This window comes from Nerophis ophidion, linkage group LG08 (assembly GCF_033978795.1).
Source record: "Nerophis ophidion isolate RoL-2023_Sa linkage group LG08, RoL_Noph_v1.0, whole genome shotgun sequence".
In the NCBI taxonomy this organism is placed as follows: domain Eukaryota; kingdom Metazoa; phylum Chordata; class Actinopteri; order Syngnathiformes; family Syngnathidae; genus Nerophis; species Nerophis ophidion.
The window spans coordinates 15,475,364-15,501,222 of record NC_084618.1 but is presented as its reverse complement, the minus strand read 5'-3'; the positions used below and the strand labels follow the sequence as shown (position 1 = coordinate 15,501,222).

The 25,859-nt window shown below is 39.8% G+C and overlaps 1 protein-coding gene across 4 annotated transcripts in view; it reads right to left on the bottom strand.

Moving 5' to 3' along the window:
• Nucleotides 1-25,859, bottom strand: part of LOC133557399 (membrane-associated phosphatidylinositol transfer protein 2-like) — a 116,032-nt gene that overhangs the window by 45,536 nt on the left and 44,637 nt on the right. For all 4 annotated transcript variants that reach the window (XM_061907822.1, XM_061907823.1, XM_061907820.1 and 1 more), the window contains 5 exons: nucleotides 25,405-25,543; nucleotides 14,795-15,009; nucleotides 14,602-14,723; nucleotides 14,300-14,533; nucleotides 3,299-3,634 (listed from right to left, as the gene is read on the bottom strand). In XM_061907822.1, coding sequence (XP_061763806.1) covers nucleotides 3,299-3,634; nucleotides 14,300-14,533; nucleotides 14,602-14,723; nucleotides 14,795-15,009; nucleotides 25,405-25,482 — 985 coding nt within the window. In that variant the 5' untranslated portion in view covers nucleotides 25,483-25,543. The remainder of the gene's footprint in view (nucleotides 1-3,298; nucleotides 3,635-14,299; nucleotides 14,534-14,601; nucleotides 14,724-14,794; nucleotides 15,010-25,404; nucleotides 25,544-25,859) is intronic.

Genomic DNA, 25,859 nt, shown 5'->3' with positions numbered 1-25,859 from the left:
TGTGAATAGTGCAATTTATTAGGTATAGTGTGACTAGTACACTTGAATAAGTATACTGTGAATAGTACACATTAATAAGTATACTGTGAATAGTGCACTTTGATAAGTATGCTGTGAATAGTACTCTTTAATTAGTATACTGTGAATAGTGCACTTTAATAAGTATAATGTGAATAGTGCACTTTAAGAAGTATACTGTGAATAGTGCACTTTAACAAGTATACTGCAAATAGTGCACTTTGATAAGTATACTGTGAATAGTACACCTTAATAAGTATACTGTGAATAGTACACTAATAAGTATACTGTGGATAGTACACTTTAATAAGTATCTGTGAATAGTGCATTTTTATAAGTATACTGTGAATAGTGCACTTTAATAAGTATCTGTGAATAGTGCACTTTATTAAGTATGCTTTGAATAGTACACTTCAATGAGTATACTGTCAAGAGTACACTTTGATAAATATACTGTGAATAGTACACTTTAATAAATATACTGTGAATAGTACACTTCAGTAAGTATACTGTGAATAGTACACTGAATAACAATACTGTGAATAGTGCACTTTATCACGTATACTGTGACTAGTACACTTGAATAAGTATACTGTGAATAGTACACATTAATAAGTATACTGTGAATAGTGCACTTTGATAAGTATACTGTGAATAGTACTCTTTAATTAGTATACTGTGAATAGTGCACTATAATAAGTATACTGTGAATAGTGCACTTTAATAAGTATACTGTGAATAGTGCACTTTAACAAGTATACTGCGAATAGTGCACTTTGATAAGTATACTGTGAATAGTACACCTTAATAAGTATACTGTGAATAGTACACATTAATAAGTATACTGTGAATAGTACACTTTAATAAATATACTGCGAATAGTGCACTTTGATAAATATACTGAGAATAGTACACCTTAATAAGTATACTGTGAATAGTACACATTAAAAAGTATACTGTGAATAGTACACTTGAAAAAGTATACTGTTAATAGTACACATTAATAAGTATACTGTGAATAGTGCACTTTGATAAGTACACTGTGAATAGTACTCTTTAATAAGTATACATGGAATAGTGCACTTTAACAAGTATACTGCGAATAGTGCACTTTGATAAATATACTGTGAATAGTACACCTTAACAAGTATACTGTGAATAGTACACATTAATAAGTATACTGTGAATAGTACACTTGAAAAAGTATACTTTTAATAGTACACATTAATAAGTATACTGTGAATAGTGCATTTTGATAAGTATACTGTGAATAGTACTCTTTAATAAGTATACTGTGAATAGTGCACTTTAATAAGTATATTGTGAATAGTGCACTTTAATAAGTATACTGTGAATAGTGCACTTTAACAAGTATACTGCGAATAGTGCACTTTGATAAATATACTGTTAATAGTACACCTTAATAAGTATACTGTGAATAGTACACATTAATAAGTATGCTGTGAATAGTACACTTTAATAAGTATACTGTGAATAGTGCACTTTAATAAGTATATTGTGAATAGTGCACTTTACTAAGTATACTGTGAATAGTGCACTTTGATAAGTATACTGTGAATAGTGCACTTTAACAAGTATACTGCGAATAGTGCACTTTGATAAGTATGCTGTGAATAGTACACCTTAATAAGTATACTGTGAATAGTACACATTAATAAGTATGCTGTGAATAGTACACTTTAATAAGTATACTGTGAATAGTGCAGTTTAATAAGTATACTGTGAATAGTGCACTTTAATAAATATACTGTGAATAGTGCAGTTTAATAAGTATACTGAAAATAGTGCACTTTGATAAATACACTGAGAATAGTACACCTTTTTAAGTATACTGTAAATAGTGCACTTAAACAAGTATACTGTGAATAGTACACTTGAATATGTATACTGTCAATAGTGCACTTCAATACGTATACTGTGTATAGTACACTAAATACGTATACTGTTAATAGTGCATTTTATTAAGTTTACTGTGAATAGTGCACTTTATTAGGTATACTGGGAATAGTACACTTTATTAAGTATACTGTGAATAGTGCAATTTATTAGGTATACCGTGACTAGTACACTTGAATAAGTATACTGTGAATAGTACACATTAATAAGTATACTGTGAATAGTGCACTTTACTAAGTATAGTGTGAATAATGCACTTTAATAAGTATATTGCAAATAGTGCACTTTGATCATATACTGTGAATGGTACACTTTAATAAGTATACTGTGAATAGTGCACTTGAATAAGTATACTGGGAATAGTGAACTTTAATAAGTATACTGTCAATAGTACACTTAAATAAATATACTGTGAATAGTACACTTCAGTAAGCATACTGTGAAAAGTACACTTCAATAGTATACTGTCAATAGTACACTTTAATAAATAAACTGTGAATAGTACACTTCAGTAAGTATATTGTGAATAGTACACTACAATAAGTATACTGTCAATAGTACACTTTATTAAATATACTGTGAATAGTACACTTCAACAAGTTTACTGTGAAAAATACACTTTGATAAGTGTACAGTGAAAAATGCACTTCAATAAGAAATACTGTGAATAGTACTTTTGATTAAGTGTACTGGGAAAAAGTCACTTTAATAAGTATACTGTGAATAGTGCACTTTGATAAGTATACTGTGAATTGTACACTTTACTAAGTATACTGTGAATAGTGCACTTTGATAAGTATACTGTGAATAGTACACTTTAATAAGTATACTTTGAATAGTGCACTGTGATAAGTATACTGTGAATAGTGCACTTTGATAAGTATACTGTGAATAGTACACTTTACTAAGTATACTGTGAATAGTACACTTTACTAAGTATACTGAGAATAGTGCACTTTAATAAGTATACTGTGAATAGTGCACTTTGATAAGTATACTGTGAAAACATTATTTCAATAACTATACTGTGAATAGCACATTTCAGTAAGTATACTGTGAACATTTCAATTCAATAAGTATACTGTGAAAAATACACTTCAATAAGTGCACTGTATATAAAAGATTTCAATAGTATCACGGTGAGTTTATCTAAGTGCACTCAATCAGTTGTACGTTTTTTATATCCACTTTGAAACGTGTGGAATGTTCAGAAGTAATGCAGAGTACCGTTACGTCCGTCCATGCGTCCATACTCCCCCTTTGAGAGTAACTCCCAGAGAGTGTACTTCTCACTGTAAGTACACAAGTGTGCGAGCCGAGCATGCCGGGTACCGAGAAGCAGGGATAGCAAGCTCTGACTCACCTCCTCTCTTGGACGACCTGTTGGAGGAGCGTGACGAGGTGGACCACTGCTTGGTGAGCTCTCCTCGACTCTCTCCCGGGCTAGCCCCGCCCCCCTCCGCCTCGGCGGCCGCGCCGGGTCCACCGGCGTCGCCTCGCTGCGCCGGCGCCTGGCCGGCCGAGCAGCCGTTGGCCTCGGAGCCCGGCTCGTCGCTGAGGCTGAACTGGGCCATCTTCTTGGCCAGCGCCAGCTGCGTCTCCAGCTCCAGCTGCCGGATGTCCTCGATGGTGAGGCCGTACCACTCGTCCTGCCAGCACCACGCCTGCCGGTGGGCTCGCACCATCACCTTGCGCAGGCCTGCGGCGGGGGGCACCACAATCCCAATCACACTAACGTCGGCGCCGGCACACTGGACCGAAGCCGGGAGGTTGCCGGCGTTTTTTTAAAAGGCCGGGAATTACAAGACGCTTTGAGCCCCGTTTGGTTTACGCTGACGAGGCAAAGGGACCGCACGGGCGCTGAGTCGGCAGAACGCGAGTGAAAAGGTCCAACGAGGGAGGAAAAATTTGTTGCGCTTGTGCCAGAGAGGAGACAAAGTAGCTGCGAGCTTGGGGGTGACACCTGCAAGAGAACAAGAACCTCTAAACGGTCTCAAAGCTATCTGAAGAACCCGACACTTGAGCTCTATTTACTGTGTGGTGTCAGAAGCGGGATGGACTGGGCCACCAGTGGGGTGCACCCACAGAGACGGAGAATGGTTTGACCATGTCCTGTGAGGTACGCTGCTTCCACACTGAAGGGTTTTTAGTTTTTTAAACCCTGTCGAGCCAGGCTTTAAGTCCAGGTTGGTGTCAGAAGCGGGATGGACTATGGCACCGTTGGGGGACATTCAGTGTGACGATGTGTCATTATTGCTATGGTTATTAGAGCTTTTCAGCTGATTTTTGTTTTTTTAGCCCCATCAAGCCAACTTTAAGTCCAGTTTGAGGATTGGTGTCAGAAGCGGGATGGGCTATGGCACTATTGGGAGACATTCAGTGGGACTTAATGTTATTATTGCTATGGTTATCTGAGCTTTTAAGCTTCCATGCCGAAGTGGTTTTATTTTGTTTAGCCCTGTTGAGCCAGGTTTAATTAAAGGTTGAGAGTTGGTGTCAGAAGCGGGATGGACTATGGCACGGTTGTCGGACATTAAGTGTGACATAATGTTATTATTGCTATGGTTATCTGAGCTTTACAGCTTCCACGCCAAAGTGATTTTAGTTTTTCTAGCCCTGTCGAGCCTGGCTTTAAGTCCAGGTTGGTGCCAGAAGCGGGATGGACTACTGCACCGTTGGGGGACATTCAGTGTGACGATGTGTCATTATTGCTATGGTTATCTGAGCTTTTCATCTTCCACGCCAAAGTGGTTTTAGTTTTTTAGCCCTATCGAGTCGGCATTAAGTCCAGTTTGAGGGTTGGTGTCAGAAGCGGGATGGACTATGGCACCGTTGGGGGACATTCGGTGTGACGATGTGTCATTATTGCTATGGTTATCTGAGCTTTTCAGCTTCCACGCCAAAGTGGTTTTAGTTATTTAGCCCTATCGAGCCGGCTTTAAGTCCAGTTGGAGGGTTGGTATCAGAAGCGGGATGGACTATGGCACCGTTGGGGGACATTCAGTGTGACGATGTGTCATTATTGCTATGGTTATTAGAGCTTTTCAGCTTCCACGCCAAAGTGATTTTTGTTTTTTTAGCCCTATCAAGCCAACTTTAAGTCCAGTTTGGTGTCAGAAGCGGGATGGACTATGGCACCGTTGGGGGACATTCGGTGTGATGATGTGTCATTATTGCTATGGTTATCTGAGCTTTTCAGCTTCCACGCCAAAGTGGTTTTAGTTATTTAGCCCTATCGAGCCGGCTTTAAGTCCAGTTTGAGGATTGGTGTCAGAAGCGGGATGGGCTATGGCACTATTGGGAGACATTCAGTGGGACTTAATGTTATTATTGCTATGGTTATCTGAGCTTTTAAGCTTCCATGCCGAAGTGGTTTTATTTTGTTTAGCCCTGTTGAGCCAGGTTTAATTATAGGTTGAGAGTTGGTGTCAGAAGCGGGATGGACTATGGCACGGTTGTCGGACATTAAGTGTGACATAATGTTATTATTGCTATGGTTATCTGAGCTTTACAGCTTCCACGCCAAAGTGGTTTTAGTTTTTCTAGCCCTGTCGAGCCAGGCTTTAAGTCCAGGTTGGTGCCAGAAGCGGGATGGACTACTGCACCATTGGGGGACATTCAGTGTGACGATGTGTCATTATTGCTATGGTTATCTGGGCTTTTCATCTTCCACGCCAAAGTGGTTTTAGTTGATTAGCCCTATCGAGCCGGCTTTAAGTCCAGTTTGAGGGTTGGTGTCAGAAGCGGGATGGACTATGGCACCGTTGGGGGACATTCAGTGTAACGATGTGTCAATATTGCTATGGTTATCAAAGCTTTTCAGCTTCCACGCCAAAGTGGTTTTAGTTTTTTAGCCCTATCAAGCCGGCTTTAAGTCCAATTTGAGGGTTGGTATCAGAAGCGGGATGGACTTTGACAATCTTGGGGGACATTCAGTGGGACTTAATGTTATTATTGCTATGGTTATCTGAGCTTTTAAGCTTCCACGCCGAAGTGGTTTTATTTTTTTTAGCCCTGTTGAGCCAGGTTTAATTATAGGTTGAGAGTTGGTGTCAGAAGCGGAATGGACCATGGCACGGTTGGGGGACATTAAGTGTGACATAATGTTATTATTGCTATGGTTATCTGAGATTTACAGCTTCCACGCCAAAGTGGTTTTAGTTTTTCTAGCCCTGTCGAGCCAGGCTTTAAGTCCAGGTTGGTGCCAGAAGCGGGATGGACTACTGCACCATTGGGGGACATTCAGTGGGACGATGTGTCATTATTGCTATGGTTATCTGGGCTTTTCATCTTCCACGCCAAAGTGGTTTTAGTTGATTAGCCCTATCGAGCCGGCTTTAAGTCCAGTTTGAGGGTTGGTGTCAGAAGCGGGATGGACTATGGCACCGTTGGGGGACATTCAGTGTGACGATGTGTCATTATTGCTATGGTTATCAGAGCTTTTCATCTTCCACGCCAAAGTGGTTTTAGTTGTTTAGCCCTATCGAGCCGGCTTTAAGTCCAGTTTGAGGGTTGGTGTCAGAAGCGGGATGGACTATGGCACCGTTGGGAACATTCAGTGTAACAATGTGTCAATATTGCTATGGTTATCAAAGCTTTTCAGCTTCCACGCCAAAGTGGTTTTAGTTTTTTAGCCCTATCAAGCCGGCTTTAAGTCCAATTTGAGGGTTGGTATCAGAAGCGGGATGGACTTTGACAATCTTGGGGGACATTCAGTGGGACTTAATGTTATTATTGCTATGGTTATCTGAGCTTTTAAGCGTCCATGCCGAAGTAGTTTTATTTTTTTTAGCCCTGTTGAGCCAGGTTTAATTATAGGTTGAGAGTTGGTGTCAGAAGCGGAATGGACCATGGCACGGTTGGGGGACATTAAGTGTGACATAATGTTATTATTGCTATGGTTATCTGAGATTTACAGCTTCCACGCCAAAGTGGTTTTAGTTTTTCTAGCCCTGTCGAGCCAGGCTTTAAGTCCAGGTTGGTGCCAGAAGCGGGATGGACTACTGCACCATTGGGGGACATTCAGTGTGACGATGTGTCATTATTGCTATGGTTATCTGGGCTTTTCATCTTCCACGCCAAAGTGGTTTTAGTTGATTAGCCCTATCGAGCCGGCTTTAAGTCCAGTTTGAGGGTTGGTGTCAGAAGCGGGATGGACTATGGCACCGTTGGGGGACATTCAGTGTGACGATGTGTCATTATTGCTATGGTTATCAGAGCTTTTCATCTTCCACGCCAAAGTGGTTTTAGTTGTTTAGCCCTATCGAGCCGGCTTTAAGTCCAGTTTGAGGGTTGGTGTCAGAAGCGGGATGGACTATGGCACCGTTGGGAACATTCAGTGTAACAATGTGTCAATATTGCTATGGTTATCAAAGCTTTTCAGCTTCCACGCCAAAGTGGTTTTAGTTTTTTAGCCCTATCAAGCCGGCTTTAAGTCCAATTTGAGGGTTGGTATCAGAAGCGGGATGGACTATGACAATCTTGGGGGACATTCAGTGGGACTTAATGTTATTATTGCTATGGTTATCTGAGCTTTTAAGCGTCCATGCCGAAGTGGTTTTATTTTTTTTAGCCCTGTTGAGCCAGGTTTAATTATAGGTTGAGAGTTGGTGTCAGAAGCGGAATGGACCATGGCACGGTTGGGGGACATTAAGTGTGACATAATGTTATTATTGCTATGGTTATCTGAGCTTTACAGCTTCCACGCCATAGTGGTTTTAGTTTTTCTAACCCTGTCGAGCCAGGCTTTAAGTCCAGGTTGGTGTCAGAAGCGGGATGGACTACTGCACCGTTGGGGGACATTCAGTGTGACGATGTGTCATTATTGCTATGGTTATTAGAGCTTTTCAGCTGATTTTTGTTTTTTTAGCCCTATAAAGCCAACTTTAAGTCCAGTTTGAGGATTGGTGTCAGAAGCGGGATGGGCTATGGCACCATTGGGAGACATTCAGTGGGACTTAATGTTATCATTGCTATGGTTATCTGAGCTTTTAAGCTTCCACGCCGAAGTGGTTTTATTTTTTTTAGCCCTGTTGAGCCAGGTTTAATTATAGGTTGAGCGTTGGTGTCAGAAGCGGGATGGACTATGGCACGGTTGGGGGACATTAAATGTGACATAATGTTATTATTGCTATGGTCATCTGAGCTTTACAGCTTCCATGCCAAAGTGGTTTTAGTTTTTCTAGCCCTGTCGAGCCTGGCTTTAAGTCCAGGTTGGTGTCAGAAGCGGGATGGACTATGGCACCGTTGGGGGACATTCAGTGTGACAATGTGTCAATATTGCTATGGTTATCTGAGCTTTTCAGCTTCTATGCCATAGTGCTTTTAGTTTTTTAGCCCTAAAAAGCCGGCTTTAAGTCCAATTTGAGGGTTGGTATCAGAAGCGGGATGGACTATGACACTCTTGGAGGACATTCAGTGGGACTTAATGTTATTATTGCTATGGTTATCTGAGCTTTTAAGCTTCCACGCCTAAGTGGTTTTATTTTTTTTAGCCCTGTCGAGCCAGGTTTAAATACAGGTTGAGGGTTGGTGTCAGAAGCGGGATGGACTATGGCACCGTTGGGGGACATTCAGTGTGACATAATGTTATTATTGCTATGGTTATCTGAGCTTTACAGCTTCCACGCCAAAGTGGTTTTAGTTTTTCTAGCCCTGTCGAGCCAGGCTTTAAGTCCAGGTTGGTGCCAGAAGCGGGATGGACTACTGCACCATTGGGGGACATTCAGTGTGACGATGTGTCATTATTGCTATGGTTATCTGGGCTTTTCATCTTCCACGCTAAAGTGGTTTTAGTTGATTAGCCCTATCGAGCCGGCTTTAAGTCCAGTTTGAGGGTTGGTGTCAGAAGCGGGATGGACTATGGCACCGTTGGGGGACATTCAGTGTGACGATGTGTCATTATTGCTATGGTTATCAGAGCTTTTCATCTTCCACGCCAAAGTGGTTTTAGTTGTTTAGCCCTATCGAGCCGGCTTTAAGTCCAGTTTGAGGGTTGGTGTCAGAAGCGGGATGGACTATGGCACCGTTGGGAACATTCAGTGTAACAATGTGTCAATATTGCTATGGTTATCAAAGCTTTTCAGCTTCCACGCCAAAGTGGTTTTAGTTTTTTAGCCCTATCAAGCCGGCTTTAAGTCCAATTTGAGGGTTGGTATCAGAAGCGGGATGGACTATGACAATCTTGGGGGACATTCAGTGGGACTTAATGTTATTATTGCTATGGTTATCTGAGCTTTTAAGCGTCCATGCCGAAGTGGTTTTATTTTTTTTAGCCCTGTTGAGCCAGGTTTAATTATAGGTTGAGAGTTGGTGTCAGAAGCGGAATGGACCATGGCACGGTTGGGGGACATTAAGTGTGACATAATGTTATTATTGCTATGGTTATCTGAGCTTTACAGCTTCCACGCCATAGTGGTTTTAGTTTTTCTAACCATGTCGAGCCAGGCTTTAAGTCCAGGTTGGTGTCAGAAGCGGGATGGACTACTGCACCGTTGGGGGACATTCAGTGTGACGATGTGTCATTATTGCTATGGTTATTAGAGCTTTTCAGCTGATTTTTGTTTTTTTAGCCCTATCAAGCCAACTTTAAGTCCAGTTTGAGGATTGGTGTCAGAAGCGGGATGGGCTATGGCACCATTGGGAGACATTCAGTGGGACTTAATGTTATCATTGCTATGGTTATCTGAGCTTTTAAGCTTCCACGCCGAAGTGGTTTTATTTTTTTTAGCCCTGTTGAGCCAGGTTTAATTATAGGTTGAGCGTTGGTGTCAGAAGCGGGATGGACTATGGCACGGTTGGGGGACATTAAATGTGACATAATGTTATTATAGTTATGGTCATCTGAGCTTTACAGCTTCCACGCCAAAGTGGTTTTAGTTTTTCTAGCCCTGTCGAGCCTGGCTTTAAGTCCAGGTTGGTGTCAGAAGCGGGATGGACTATGGCACCGTTGGGGGACATTCAGTGTGACAATGTGTCAATATTGCTATGGTTATCTGAGCTTTTCAGCTTCTATGCCATAGTGCTTTTAGTCTTTTAGCCCTAAAAAGCCGGCTTTAAGTCCAATTTGAGGGTTGGTATCAGAAGCGGGATGGACTATGACACTCTTGGAGGACATTCAGTGGGACTTAATGTTATTATTGCTATGGTTATCTGAGCTTTTAAGCTTCCACGCCTAAGTGGTTTTATTTTTTTTAGCCCTGTCGAGCCAGGTTTAAATACAGGTTGAGGGTTGGTGTCAGAAGCGGGATGGACTATGGCACCGTTGGGGGACATTCAGTGTGACATAATGTTATTATTGCTATGGTTATTTGACCTTTACAGCTTCCACGCCAAAGTGGTTTTAGTTTTTCTAGCTCTGTCGAGGCAGGCTTTAGGTCCAGGTTGGTGCCAGAAGCGGGATGGACTATGCCACAGTTGGGGGACATTCAGTGTGACTAAGTGTCATTATTGCAATGGTTATCTGAGCTTTTCAGCTTCTATGCCAAAATGGTTTTAGTTCCAAATTGAGGGTTGGTGTCAGAAGCAGGGTGGACTACTGCACCGTTGGGGGACATTCAGTGTGACGAGAAATTCAAAATGGGACTTTATGTAGTTATTAGTATGGCTTCCATGCCAGAGTGTTATTAATTTTTCAGCTATGTTGAGCCAGGTTTAATTCTAGGCCGACAGTTGGTGTCAGAAGCGGGATGGACTAAGGCAACATTGAGAGATATTCAGTGGGACTTAATGAAATTATTGGTATGGTTATCTAAGCTATACGGCTTCCATGCCAGAGTGTTTTTAGTTTTGCAGCCCTATCGAGCTAGATTTAATTCCAGGTCGAGGTTTGGTGTCAGAAGCGGGATGGACGAAGGCACCATTAAGGGACATTCAGTGTGACTTTGTGTAATTATTACTATTGTTATCTAATCTATACAGCTTCCATGCCGAAGTGTTATTAATTTTTCAGCCATGCTGATCCGGGTTTAATTCCAGGCCGAGAGTTTTGGTGTCAGAAGCGAGATCGACTATGGCACCATTGGGGGACATTCAGTGTGACTTAGTCTAATTATTACTATTGTTATCTAAGCTATACGGCTTCCATGCCAGAGTGTTACTAATTTTTCAGCCATGTCGAGCCGGGTTTAATTCCAGGTCGAGGGTTGGTGTCAGAACCGGGATGGACTAAGGCACCATTGAGGGACATTCAGTGTGACATAGTGTCATTATTTCTATCGTCATCTAGCTATACGGCTTCCATGCCAGAGTGTTATTAATTTTTAAACCATGTTGAGCCAGGTTTAATTCCAGGCCGAGGGTTGGTGTAAGAAGCGGGATGGACTAAGGCACCATTGAGAGACATTCAATGTGACTTCAGGTAAATATTAGTATGGTTATCTAAGCTATACGGCTATCATGCAAGAGTGTCAGTCATTTTTCAGCCATGTTGAGCCAGGTCTAATTCCAGGCCAACAGTTGGTGTCAGAAGCGGGATGGACTAGGGCACCATTGAGGGATATTAAGTGTGACTTAGTGTAAGTATTACTATCGTCATCTAAGCTATACGGCTTCCATGCCAGAGTGTTATTAATTTTTAAACCATGTTGAGCCGGGTTTAATTCCAGGCCGAGGGTTGGTGTCAGAAGCGGAATAAACTAAGGCTCCATTGAGGGACCTTCAGTGGGACTTAATGAAATTATTAGTATGGTTGATGTGAGCTATAAAGCTTCCATGCCAGAGTGTTATTATTGTTTTAGCCATGTTGAGCCGGGTTTAATTCTAGGCCGACAGTTGGTGTCAGAAGCGGGATGGACTAGGGCACCATTGAGGGACATTCAGTGGGACTTAATAAAATTATTAGTATGGTTATCTAAGCTATACGGCTTCCATGCCAGTGTTATTAATTTTTCAGCCATGTTGAGCCGGGTTTAATTCTAGGCCGACAGTTGGTGTCAGAAGCGGGATGGACCAAGGCAACATTGAGAGATATTCAGTGGGACTTAATGAAATTATTGGTATGGTTATCTAAGCTATACGGCTTCCATGCCAGAGTGTTTTTAGTTTTGCAGCCCTATCGAGCTAGATTTAATTCCAGGTCGAGGTTTGGTGTCAGAAGCGGGATGGACTAAGGCACCATTAAGGGACATTCAGTGTGACTTTGTGTAATTTTTACTATTGTTATCTAATCTATACCGCTTCCATACCAGAGTGTTATCAATTTTCCTACCATGTTGACCCGGGTTTAATTCCAGGCCGACAGTTGGTGTCAGAAGCGGGATAGACTAAGGCACCATTGGGGGACATTCAGTGTGACTTAGTGTAATTATTACTATTGTTATCTAAGCTATACGGCTTCCATGCCAAAGTGTTATTAATTTTTCAGCCATGTTGAGCCGGGTCTAATTCCAGGTCGAGGGTTGGTGTCAGAAGCAGGATGGACTATGGCACCATTGGGGGACATTCAGTGGGACTTAGTGTAATTATTACTATTGTTATCTAAGCTATACGGCTTCCATGCCGGAGTGTTACTAATTTTCCAGCCATGTCGAGCCAGGTTTAATTCCAGGCTAAGGGTTGGTGTCAGAAGCGGGATGGACTAAGGCACCATTGAGGGACATTCAGTGTGACATACTGTCATTATTTCTATCGTCATCTAGCTATACGGCTTCCATGCCAGAGTGTTATTAATTTTTAAACCATGTTGAGCCAGGTTTAATTCCAGGTCGAGGTTTGGTGTCAGAAGCGGGATGGACTAAGGCACCATTGGGGGACATTCAGTGTGACTTAGTGTAATTATTACTATTGTTACCTAAGCTATACGGCTTCCATGCCGGAGTGTTATTAATTTTTACACCATGTTGAGCCAGGTTTAATTCCAGGCCGAGGGTTGGTGTCAGAAGCGGGATAGACTAAGGCACCATTGAGGGACATTCAGTGTGACATAGTGTCATTGTTTCTATCGTCATCTAGCTATTCGGCTTCCATGCCAGAGTGTTATTAATTTTTAAACCATGTTGAGCCAGGTTTAATTCCAGGCCGAGGGTTGGTGTCAGAAGCGGGATGGACTAAGGCACCATTGAGAGACATTCAATGCGACTTCAGGTAAATATTAGTATGGTTATCTAAGCTATACGGCTACCATGCAAGAGTGTCAGTCATTTTTCAGCCATGTTGAGCCAGGTCTAATTCCATGTCGAGGGTTGGTGTCAGAAGCGGGATAGACAAAGGCACCATTGAGGGGACATCCAGTGTGACTTAATGAAATTATTAGTATGGTTGATGTAAGCTATAAAGCTTCCATGCCAGAGTGTTATTATTGTTTTAGCCATGTTGATCCGGGTTTAATTCTAGGCCGACAGTTGGTTTCAGAAGCGGGATGGACTAAGGCACCATTGAGGGACATTCAGTGGGACTTAATAAAATTATTAGTATGGTTATCTAAGCTATTCGGCTTCCATGCCGGAGTGTTATTAATTTTTACACCATGTTGAGCCAGGTTTAATTCCAGGCCGAGGGTTGGTGTAAGAAGCGGGATGGACTAAGGCACCATTGAGGGGACATTCAGTCTGACTTAATGTAATTATTAGTATGGGTAATGTAAGCTATACGGCTTCCATGCCAGAGTGTAAGTCATTTTTCAGCCATGTTGAGCCGGGTCTAATTCCAGGCCGAGGGTTGGTGTCAGAAGCGGGATAAACTAAGGCACCATTGAGGGACCTTCAGTGGGACTTAATGAAATTATTAGTATGGTTGATGTAAGCTATAAAGCTTCCATGCCAGAGTGTTATTATTGTTTTAGCCATGTTGAGCCGGGTTTAATTCTAGGCCGACAGTTGGTGTCAGAAGCGGGATGGACTAGGGCACCATTGAGGGGCATTCAGTGGGACTCAATAAAATTATTAGTATGGTTATCTAAGCTATACGGCTTCCATGCCAGTGTTATTAATTTTTCAGCCATGTTGAGCCGGGTTTAATTCCAGGCCGAGGGTTGGTGTCAGAAGCGGGATGGACTAAGGCACCATTGAGGGACATTCAGTGTGACGTAGTGTCATTATTTCTATCGTCATCTAGCTATACGGCTTCCATGCCAGAGTGTTATTAATTTTTAAACCATGTTGAGCCAGGTTTATTTCCAGGACAAGGGTTGGTGTCAGAAGCGGGATGGACTAAGGAAACATTGAGGGACATTCAGTGTGACTTAATGAAATTATTGGTATGGTTATCTAAGCTAGACGGCTTCCACGCCGGACTGTTTTTAGTTTTGCAGCCCTGCCGAGCTAGATTTAATTCCAGGTCGAGGGTTGGTGTCAGAAGCGGGATGGACTGGACTCCCGATTCTGAATCTAACATTCACAAATTAATAGGGTTGTTGGACAGCACCTACCCACGTCGTGGATGAAGCGCTCTATCTTGGACTGCATGCCCCAGTATCTGAACTCCACTTTGCAGAGCTTGTAGGCGCACATGACCGAGGTCTGGCCGGGACCCCGGTTGATCTCCTCGATCCAGTCCTCGCACAGCGGACCTCGCTTGGTCCTGACCGACTGGTACAGTCTGGGGTCCTCCTCCGCCAGGTACTCGTGAGGCGGGATGTAGTCCTTGACGATGTCAATGGGGTCTGCGAGGGACGGAATTGATTGACACGTTGATACCTGGTCTGGACTCTCCAGGTCCGGTCACACTCACCTACGGTCCTCTGCCTCCTCTCTGCCGAGGACAGGTTGAAGACGTCCAGCTGGTTTCCGGTGTCGGGCATGTAATACGTCTCGATGTCGATGGAGAACTTCTCCACAAACGGACACGTGTACCTGTTGGGGACAAACCCTTCCGTCAGAGTCCGCTTCGGGGCGTAGGTTACCGGTGTGTGCCACGGTCCCACCTGGTCCTGGTGTAGGGGTAAGCGTTCCACGACTCCTCCTCGACGCGCAGCGCAGCCTGAGGCAGTATGGAGCAGAACCAGGACGGGATGTGCTTGCCGATGTGGTAGACCTTGTGCGTGTACTGACCCGAGCCTCCGGGCCCGTCCTCGTACGGCTTGTTCTCCAGGATCTCCACGCCGCTGCCCTCGCCGCAGCTCTCCTCGCGGCTCTTTTTCTGCGCGGCAGAGTACACGGGTGATACGGCGAGTCAAAAGTATCGACACTGCGATACCAACGCACCAGACAATACAACCATACCTCTTGGCAGCTGATACTAAGACAAATACCGATACCTGATCCCTAAAAACATTTGTCGACATATATTAAACAAGACAAGAAGCAAGGAATTAAACAGAGACAGAATTCAATTTAGCTCAATTGAGGGGAAACACGTAGACACTGTACCCTTTCCGACGATTGTATGCCTCCTCTTTTATTTGGACTTTCCCTGATTACACGGCAACAGCTGTTTCTAAAGGGACGGGGGTCGTAAAAAGCCATCGCCTTTGGTTGCAAAACCGTTCAAAGAAAAGGTCGTAAACAGCCCTCGCCCTCGGTCACAAAACAGTTCAAAGAGAAGGTGCCTGGTGGGGGCTCAGGCCCTGCCTCCTCTCCACTTTGTAGCTCTCGGGTCAAGACAAAATTTTTCAGTGGATTACGATGCATCAAAGAGACCGACACCCTCATGTCGCTCCCCAGCCTACACGGTGGGGTTTTACAAGCCTTTTGATTGGTAAGATCAAAGACAGCTTTCGTCCTCTCGCCGGGAACTCATTGAAACACAAAGTTTTTGTGATAACTTAGATAGAAATATTCTGACAACATTGACATGATTAACTGTGGCTGTAGGCAACCTCCTGACATAGATTTTGTTTTTTGAATCAACTAGTGTGTGAATGTGAGTGTGAATGTTGTCTGTGTATCTGTGTTGGGCCTGCGGTGAGGTGGCGACTTGTCCAGGGTGTACCCCGCCTTCCGCCCGATTGTAGCTGAGATAGGCGCCGGAAGGGAATAAGCGGTAGAAAATGGATGGATGGATGGATGGATGGAATCAACTTTACACATTGGCAGTAGCTGCATAGGAAGTACGGATGGGCAATACGGCTGAAAACTGTATCGCAACATATCGGTCGATATCGATAATTATTGATATTTTTTTTTATGACCTGTGGATAATAAGGGTCAGGAGAAAATTATAGCAAAGGTAAATATTTTAATTTCAAATGTAACTGATTATAATGTAAACAATGTCAATCAAAGTAATGAAAAAAATACAAACAATAAAATAATATGATGATAATAATATATTATTAAATAATGTATCATATGACATATAATAATATATGTATAATATATACAGTTTAATCATTTATAATATAACAATAATAGACAATATATCAAGATAATTTGCGCTTAATTAATAATAATTCTCTTAATATTATAATAATGATAATATTAAGATAATTTTAAAAAATATAATCAAAATGGTGAAATGTAAGAAATGTTTAATAAAGTGTAATAAAATAGTGCAAAGTGCGAAAATGTAAACATAGAGCAATTTCACATTTATCAGTGAATATCGCCATAGTAATATTTTAGTAATCGCTCGTCGTACTAAAATTTTAGTGTTAGTGACAGTCCTCGTGATTGATGTTGTATTGCTTCTCCTCACTGCATTGGCCTGTTTTTTTTTTTTTTCTGTCTAAAGATGAGACATTTTTATAAATAAAAATAAATAAATACAATTATAAGTCACACTAATTTATGTTGTGATTAAAGGTTACTCCCCATATAAGATTATTTTGTGATTGATGCTGTATTACTGCCTTTTCAAGATTTAACCAAACCATTCCTGTTTTCACTCGTACACACAATCAAATAAATAATATTTTAGTAAGTTAGTAATCTCTCGTCGAACTAAAATTTTATTGTTAGTAACAGTCTTCGGGATTGATGTTGTATTGCTTCTCTTCACTGGATTTGCCTGTTATTTTTCTGTCTAAAGATGAGACATATTTATAAATAAAGAAAAATTATAATAATTCCACTAATTTATGTTGTAATTAAAGGTTACTCACCATAAAAGTTTATTTTGTGATTGATGCTGTATTACTGCCTTTTCAAGATTTTACCAAGCCATTCATGTTTTTATTAATAAAAACAATCAGATAAATAATATTTTAGTCATTTAGTAATCTCTTCTCGAACTAAAATTTTAGGTTTAGTAACATTCCTCGTGATTTATGTTGTATTGCTTCTTCTCAATGAATTGGCCTGGTTTTTTTTCTGTCTAAAGATGAGACATTTTTATAAATAAATACAAATTATAAATTCCACTAGGGCTTCATGGTGGGAGAGGGGTTAGTGCGTCTGCCTCACAATTCGAAGGTCCTGGGTTCAATCCCGGACTCAGGAAACAATTATAAATCCCACTAAATTATGTTGTAATTAAAGGTTACTCCTTATATAAGATTATTTTGTTATTGATGCTGTATTACTGACTTTTCAAGATTTAACCAAACCATTCCGGTTTTCACTAGTACACACGATCAGATAAATAATATTTTAGTAATTTGGTAATGTCTTGTCGAACTAAAATTTTATTGTTAGTAACATTCCTCGTGATTGATGTTGTATTGTTTTTCCTCACTGCATCAGCCCGCTTTTTTTCTGTCTAAAGATGAGAAATTGTTATAAATAAAAACAAATATAAATTCCACTGTTGGCCCTGCGATGAGGTGGCGACTTGTCCAGGGTGTACCCCGCCTTCCGCCCGATTGTAGCTGAGATAGGCGCCAGCGCCCCCCGTGACCCCAAAAGGGAATAAGCGGTAGAAAATGGATGGGATGGATGGATAAATTCCACTAATTTATGTTGTGATTAAAGGTTACTCCCCATATAAGATTATGTTGTGATTGATGCTGTATTACTGCTTTTTTTGAGATTCAACCTAACCATTCCAGTTTACACGATCAGATCCTCTCTCTTCTCACATTTCAAGACAGATATTAGGTCTTTCTTTCTCTTCCTTCTTCCTATAGTGAGTCAAGTGTCGCGCTACGTGCTGGTTGCCACGACTAATGTATATGAAAGTTGAATCAATACCTGAAAAGTGAGCACGATCACCTGCGTGAAGGCGGAATTCTTCCATGGATCGAGTCTGTTGGTGTGCCTAATGAAGTGGCCGGCGAGCACGTTAACAGCGAGGGAGGCGAGGGGTCAAGATGGCGGCGTGACGGTGAAGGTTAGCGGAGTGAAAGAGCCGGAAAATTGTTATTGCCATCTTGTAGGTAATGTGATTTGGCTGAGGAGCCTGCGATGATCCTGGCATTACCCAAACCCCCGCCCGGGGCCAGAGAGCGCTGCCTTACGCTCCAGTGACACGTTTGGGGCCATTTTGACAATGTATAATGTATACTTGTGTGTATACATTATACACACAAGTATAATGTATATACATACACATACATACATACATATATACACATATGTACATAAACACACATATATACACATTTATACATACACATATATACATACACATTTATAAACATAGACACACACATAAATAGATATATACACGTATACACATTTATACACACATATATTAATATACATATACACACATATATACATACACACATATATATTAATATACACACTGCAATGAGGTGGCGACTTGTCCAGGGTGTACCCCGCCTTCCGTCCGATTGTAGCTGAGATAGGCACCAGCGCCCCCCGCGACCCCAAGGGGAATAAGCGGTAGAAAATATGTGTATATACACATATATACACATATATACACGTATGCGTATATAAATGAAAATACATATACATACATATATACACACATATATACACTTTATTACACGTATACACACATATATACACGTGTGCACGTATACATACATATATACACATACAGTACATACATACACATATACATATATAAATGAAAATACATATACATACACATATATACACTTTATTACACGTATACACACATATATACACATTTGTACATATATATACACGTATGCACATATACATACATACACATAGGGACGGCGTGGCGCAGTGGGGAGAGTGGCCGGGCGCAACCCGAGCGTCCCTGGTTCAATTCTCACCTAGTACCAACCTCGTCACGTCCGTTGTGTCCTGAGCAAGACACTTCACCCTTGCTCCTGATGGGTGCTGGTTGGCGCCTTGCATGGCAGTTCCATCCATCAGTGTGTGAATGTGTGTGTGAATGGGTAAATGTGGAAGTAGTGTCAAAGCGCTTTGAGTACCTTGAAGGTAGAAAAGCGCTATACAAGTACAACCCATTTATATATAAATGAAAATACATATACATACATACACATATATAAATGAAAATACATATATACATATATATACACTTTATTCCATGTATACACACATATATACACATTTATACACATATATACACACGTATGCACATAAACATACATATATACACATACAGTACATACAAACACATATACGTATATAAATGAAAATACATATACATACATATATACTTATTTACATACATATATACACTTTATTACACGTATACACATATATACACACACATATATACATATGTACACATATATACACATTTATTCACAACTATACACATTTATACACATATACACACATAAATAAATATATTCAGGTATATACATTTATATACACATATATTCATATACATATACTTACATACATACTAACATACACATATACATACATATATACACACATATATTAATATACATATACATATATACACATATATACATACATACACATGGATTACACACATATACACATGAACATACATATATACACACATATACACACGTATGCACATATACACACATACATATATATATATATATATATATATGAATAAACATTCACATACATATATATATATACACACATATATATGAATATAAATACACATGCATATATACACATTATTACACATTACCCACATACATACATATATATATATATGTATATACATACACACACATATATACCTATGTACCCATTATTACACATATATACACTTTATTACACGTATACACACATATATACACACATATATACACATATATACACGTATGCACATATACATACATATATACACATACAGTACATACATACACATATGCGTATATAAATGAAAATACATATACATACATATATACACACATATATACACTTTATTACACGTATACACACATATATACACATTTATACACATATATACACGTATGCACATATACATACATACACATGTACGTATATAAATAAAAATACATATACACACATATATACATTTTATTACACGTATACACACATATACACACATTTATACACATATATACATGTATGCACATATACATACATATATACACATACAGTACATACAAACACATATACGTATATAAATGAAAATACATATACATACATATATACTTATTTACATACATATATACACTTTATTACACGTATACACATATATACACACACATATATACATATGTACACATATATACACATTTATTCACAACTATACACATTTATACACATATACACACATAAATAAATATATTCACGTATGTACATTTATATACACATATATTCATATAAATATACTTACATACATACATACATACACATATACATACATATATACACACATATATTAATATACATATACATATATACACATATATACATACATACACATGGATTACACACATATACACATGAACATACATATATACACACATATACACACGTATGCACATATACACACATACATATATACACACATATATATGAATAAACATATACATACATGTATACATTTATACACACATATATACATAAGTACACATTAATACACATATATACACATTAGTACACATATACTCACATATATACATATATAGACACATATATATGAATATACATACACATACATATATACACACGTATATACACATACATATATATACACATACATACATACACACATATACAAACCCCGTTTCCATATGAGTTGGGAAATTGTGTTAGATGTAAATATAAACGGAATACAATGATTTGCAAATCCTTTTCAACCCATATTCAGGTGAATATGCTACAACTGATAAACCTTTTTTTTCTGTGCAAATACTCATTAACTTTAGAATTTGACGCCAGCAACACGTGACAAAAAAAGTTGGGAAAGGTGGTAATAAATACTGATAAAGTTGAGGAATGCTCATCAAACACTTATTTGGAACATCCCACAGGTGTGTAGGCTAATTGGGAACAGGTGGGTGTTACGAGTAATAACACATTAATTACACGTTAATAACATAAACATTTTTTTTTTATCTTTAATAGTATAAAAACTGTAATAGACTCTTTTTTGTCAGCACACGTTATACACGTTAATAACACAAAACATTAAAATAGACAAAAGAAATTTGACTGGGACAAGTCCGTGGAGCTTGGGAAAGGGGGCGGGGCTTGATGACATCACACGTATGTTGGAATAACAGTAATGTTGTGAAGGTGATGAGGGAGCCACTCCACTGCAGCGTGGCATAAAGATGTGCCGTTGTCATGGCAACATTGACAGCGCAATCCAGTAACCCCCCCCTCCCTCGCTCGCCTCACAAATGATGGAGGCTACGTTGCCGCTGCTGATGTCAGCGGTTACCACGGCAACTCCCACTTAACTGTGACGCGGATTGGAGAGCAGGGGAGGGGCTCAGCGTGTGTGTGTGTGTGTGTGTGTGTGTGTGCGTGTGTGTGTGTGTGTGTGTGTGTGTGTGTGTGTGTGTGTGTGTGTTCAATTCCGCACGAAGGCGCTCCACTAGCCCACCCCCACATACGTGGACGCAGAAGAAGAAGAAGAAGAAATGAACAAAAGTAGCTTTGAGTTCCCAGTAATCTCTCTTTTAATTGGCTGCTGAAGCAAATGTTTCCCTAGAGTAAGATTTACCGATGATAAAAGTCATATTTTCTTAGCTGAAGCAGACAAAAAATAATTTTAAATATTTTTTTTCCCACCAAAGAGAGCCCTCCAGACATGAAATATCACCTTTTTTACACTCCTTTAATGCTGGCTGAGGCTCAACCAATCAGAGGCCACGATACTGTCATATGACTGTGTTTTTGTTTGTTTATGCAAATATTGTTTACTACTCATTTTTACTTTGGCATCAATGTTTTTACTACCTTTTATTTTGGTAAAACCTCAAATCTGCAAAGCAACCACAGAACTCTTGAGACTGTTTACATGACACATGCTAACTGTTAGCATGCAATTTTACACATTTTTAATTCATTTTGCTGCTGTACGTACACCTTAGTCATAAAACTTAGTACATGACACATGCTAACTGTTAGCATGCTAACTTTTTAAACTAATTTTACACATTTTTTATCAATTTCGCAGCAGTACGTACACCTTAAGAGTGATAAAACCCGGTACATGACACATGCTAACTGTTAGCATGCTAACTTTTTAAACTAATTTTACAAATTTTTTTTCAATTTCCCAGCTGTACGTACACCTTAGTCATAAAACTTAGTACATGACATATGCTAATTGTTAGCATGCTAACTTTTTAAAACAATTTTACACATTTTTAATTCATTTTGCTGCTGTACGTACAGCTTAGTCATAAAACTTGATACGTGACACATGCTAACATAGCATGCTAACTTTTTTTTTTTAATCACACATTTTTAATTCATTTTGCTGCTGTACGTACAGCTTAGAGTCATAAAACTTGGTACATGACACATGCTAAATGTTAGCATGCTAACATTTTTAACAAATTTTACACATTTTTATTAATTTCCCAGCTGTACGTACACCTTAGAGTGATAACACTTGGTACATGACACATGCTAACTGTTAGCAAGCTAACTTTTTTAAACAATTTTACACATTTTTAATTCATTTCGCTGCTGTACGTACAGCTTAGTCATAAAACTTGATACGTGACACATGCTAACATAGCATGCTGACTTTTTTTTTTAATTACACATTTTTAATTCATTTCGCTGCTGTGCATACAGCTTAGAGTCATAAAACTTGGTACATGACACATGCTAAATGTTAGCATGCTAACGTTTTTAACTAATTTTACACATTTTTATTAATTTCCCAGCTGTACGTACACCTTAGAGTGATAAAACTCGGTACATGACACATGCTAACTGTTAGCATGCTAACTTTTTTAAACAATTTTACACATTTTTAATTCATTTCGCTGCTGTACGTACAGCTTAGTCATAAAACTTGATACGTGACACATGCTAATATAGCATGGTAACTTTTTTTTTTAATCACACATTTTTAATTCATTTTGCTGCTGTGCATACAGCTTAGAGTCATAAAACTTGGTACATGACACATGCTAAATGTTAGCATGCTAACGTTTTTAACTAATTTTACACATTTTTATTAATTTCCCAGCTGTACGTACACCTTAGAGTGATAACACTCGGTACATGACACATGCTAACTGTTAGCATGCTAACTTTTTTAAACAATTTTACACATTTTTAATTCATTTCGCTGCTGTACGTACAGCTTAGTCATAAAACTTGATACGTGACACATGCTAACATAGCATGCTAACTTTTTTTTTTAATTACACATTTTTAATTCATTTCGCTGCTGTGCATACAGCTTAGAGTCATAAAACTTGGTACATGACACATGCTAAATGTTAGCATGCTAACGTTTTTAACTAATTTTACACATTTTTATTAATTTCCCAGCTGTACGTACACCTTAGAGTGATAAAACTCGGTACATGACACATGCTAACTGTTAGCATGCTAACTTTTTTAAACAATTTTACAAATTTTTAATTCATTTCGCTGCTGTACGTACAGCTTAGTCATAAAACTTGATACGTGACACATGCTAATATAGCATGGTAACTTTTTTTTTTTAATCACACATTTTTAATTCATTTTGCTGCTGTACGTACAGCTTAGAGTCATAAAACTTGGTACATGACACATGCTAAATGTTAGCATGCTAACGTTTTTAACTAATTTTACACATTTTTATTAATTTCCCAGCTGTACGTACACCTTAGAGTGATAACACTCGGTACAAACACATGCTAACTGTTAGCATGCTAACTTTTTTAAACAATTTTACACATTTTTAATTCATTTCGCTGCTGTACGTACAGCTTAGTCATAAAACTTGATACGTGACACATGCTAACATAGCATGCTAACTTTTTTTTTTAATTACACATTTTTAATTCATTTCGCTGCTGTACATACAGCTTAGAGTCATAAAACTTGGTACATGACACATGCTAAATGTTAGCATGCTAACGTTTTTAACTAATTTTACAAATTTTATATTAATTTCGCAGCTAAACGTACACTTTAGAGTGATAAAACTTGGTAAATGACACATGCTAACTGACAGCATGCTAACTTTTTGAACAATATTACACATTTTTAATTCATTTCGCAGCTGCACGTACAGCTTAGAGTCATAAAACTTGGTACAGGACACATTCTAACTGTTAGCATGCTAATTTTTCAAACTAATTTTACACATTTTTAATTAATTTCGCTGCTGTACAGACAGCTTAGAGTCATAAAACTTGGTCCATGACACATGCTAACTGTTAGCACGCTAACTTTTTAAACATATTTTACATATTTTAATTAATTTCACTGTGTACACCTTAGTCATAGAACTTGGTACATGACATGTCATTGTTAGCATGCTAACTTTTTTTTGTTGCTAATTCGACAAATTTTGTGTCAACGCCACAGCTGTACGTACTTCTTAGAGTGATAAAGCTTGGTACATGACACCTGCTAACTGTTAGCATGGTAACTTTTTGGACTCATTTTACACATTTATAATTCATTTTGCAGCTGTACGTAAACATTACGGTCATAAAACTTGGCACATGACTCGTTAACTGTTAATACGCTAACTTTGCTTTGTACCAGAAAAATTTGCTTGAAATGTTAGCACGCCAAAGTTAGCATGCGTCTAGCGGCAACATATGACTGAGGTGTAAACCTACAAAATTAGCTAAAGAAAATTAGCATACTAACGTTAGCATGCTAACAGGTGTCATTCATCAAGTATTAAAAAGGATTGACACTGAGGTGTAAACCTGCTAAAATAACTATATAAGCTAGCATTCTAAATTAACAAAAAAACTATAATGCTAATATAAGAATGCTAACGATTGTATTGCGGGTCGCTAAAAAAAACGTAGCTAACTTGGCCAGCCCTGCGGAAGTGGAGAACTGTGTCATCGGGTGGAAAGGTGCCATGAGAGCCTGGAGAGTCAACCAAAACAAACTGGATGGATTAGCGAGTAAAGAAGGCTTCATTTTGCACACGCTAACACTAGCTTAGCAGCTAGCGTAAACAGACTAGAAAGCCTGCACTTCGGCCTTCCTTCCTCTAGGGGTCAGCATCACAAGCGACCCGTCCATCCGTTTCCTACCGCTTGTCCCTTTGCTAAATCCCTGGCCATGTTTCACCCACCTGGATCATGTAGAGCTGGGCGATGCGGTACTCCTCCACGCTCATGGGCATGGGGATGCGGTACTCCTTGATCAGCATGGCGGCGCCAGGACACGTCGGGCTCTCAGCGGCGAAGCGGCTCGGGGGTCATGGCCGGCACCTGAGGGCGGACGGCAGGAGGACGGTCAGCGAGAAAGGAAGGACAGAAGAACCCGGGCGGGATTAGAGTCCCGGGCGCCCTCCCACAGATCTATTACAAGGTAATCCTCTGACCTGGCAACACGGCCCAAATCCCCCGCCGCGCTCAATCCCGGCCGACCAATGGCGAGACGCTGGCGACAAGGGTGTCAAGTGCCACGACCTCACCCCGCCTTGCAAAAGAAGAGGGGGGGCGGCCACGCTGCGGCGACGTTGATGTGACAATAACCACCTCGTCCTGCGCGGGGAGAGCTGCCGACGCTCCTCGGCGAGGGGGC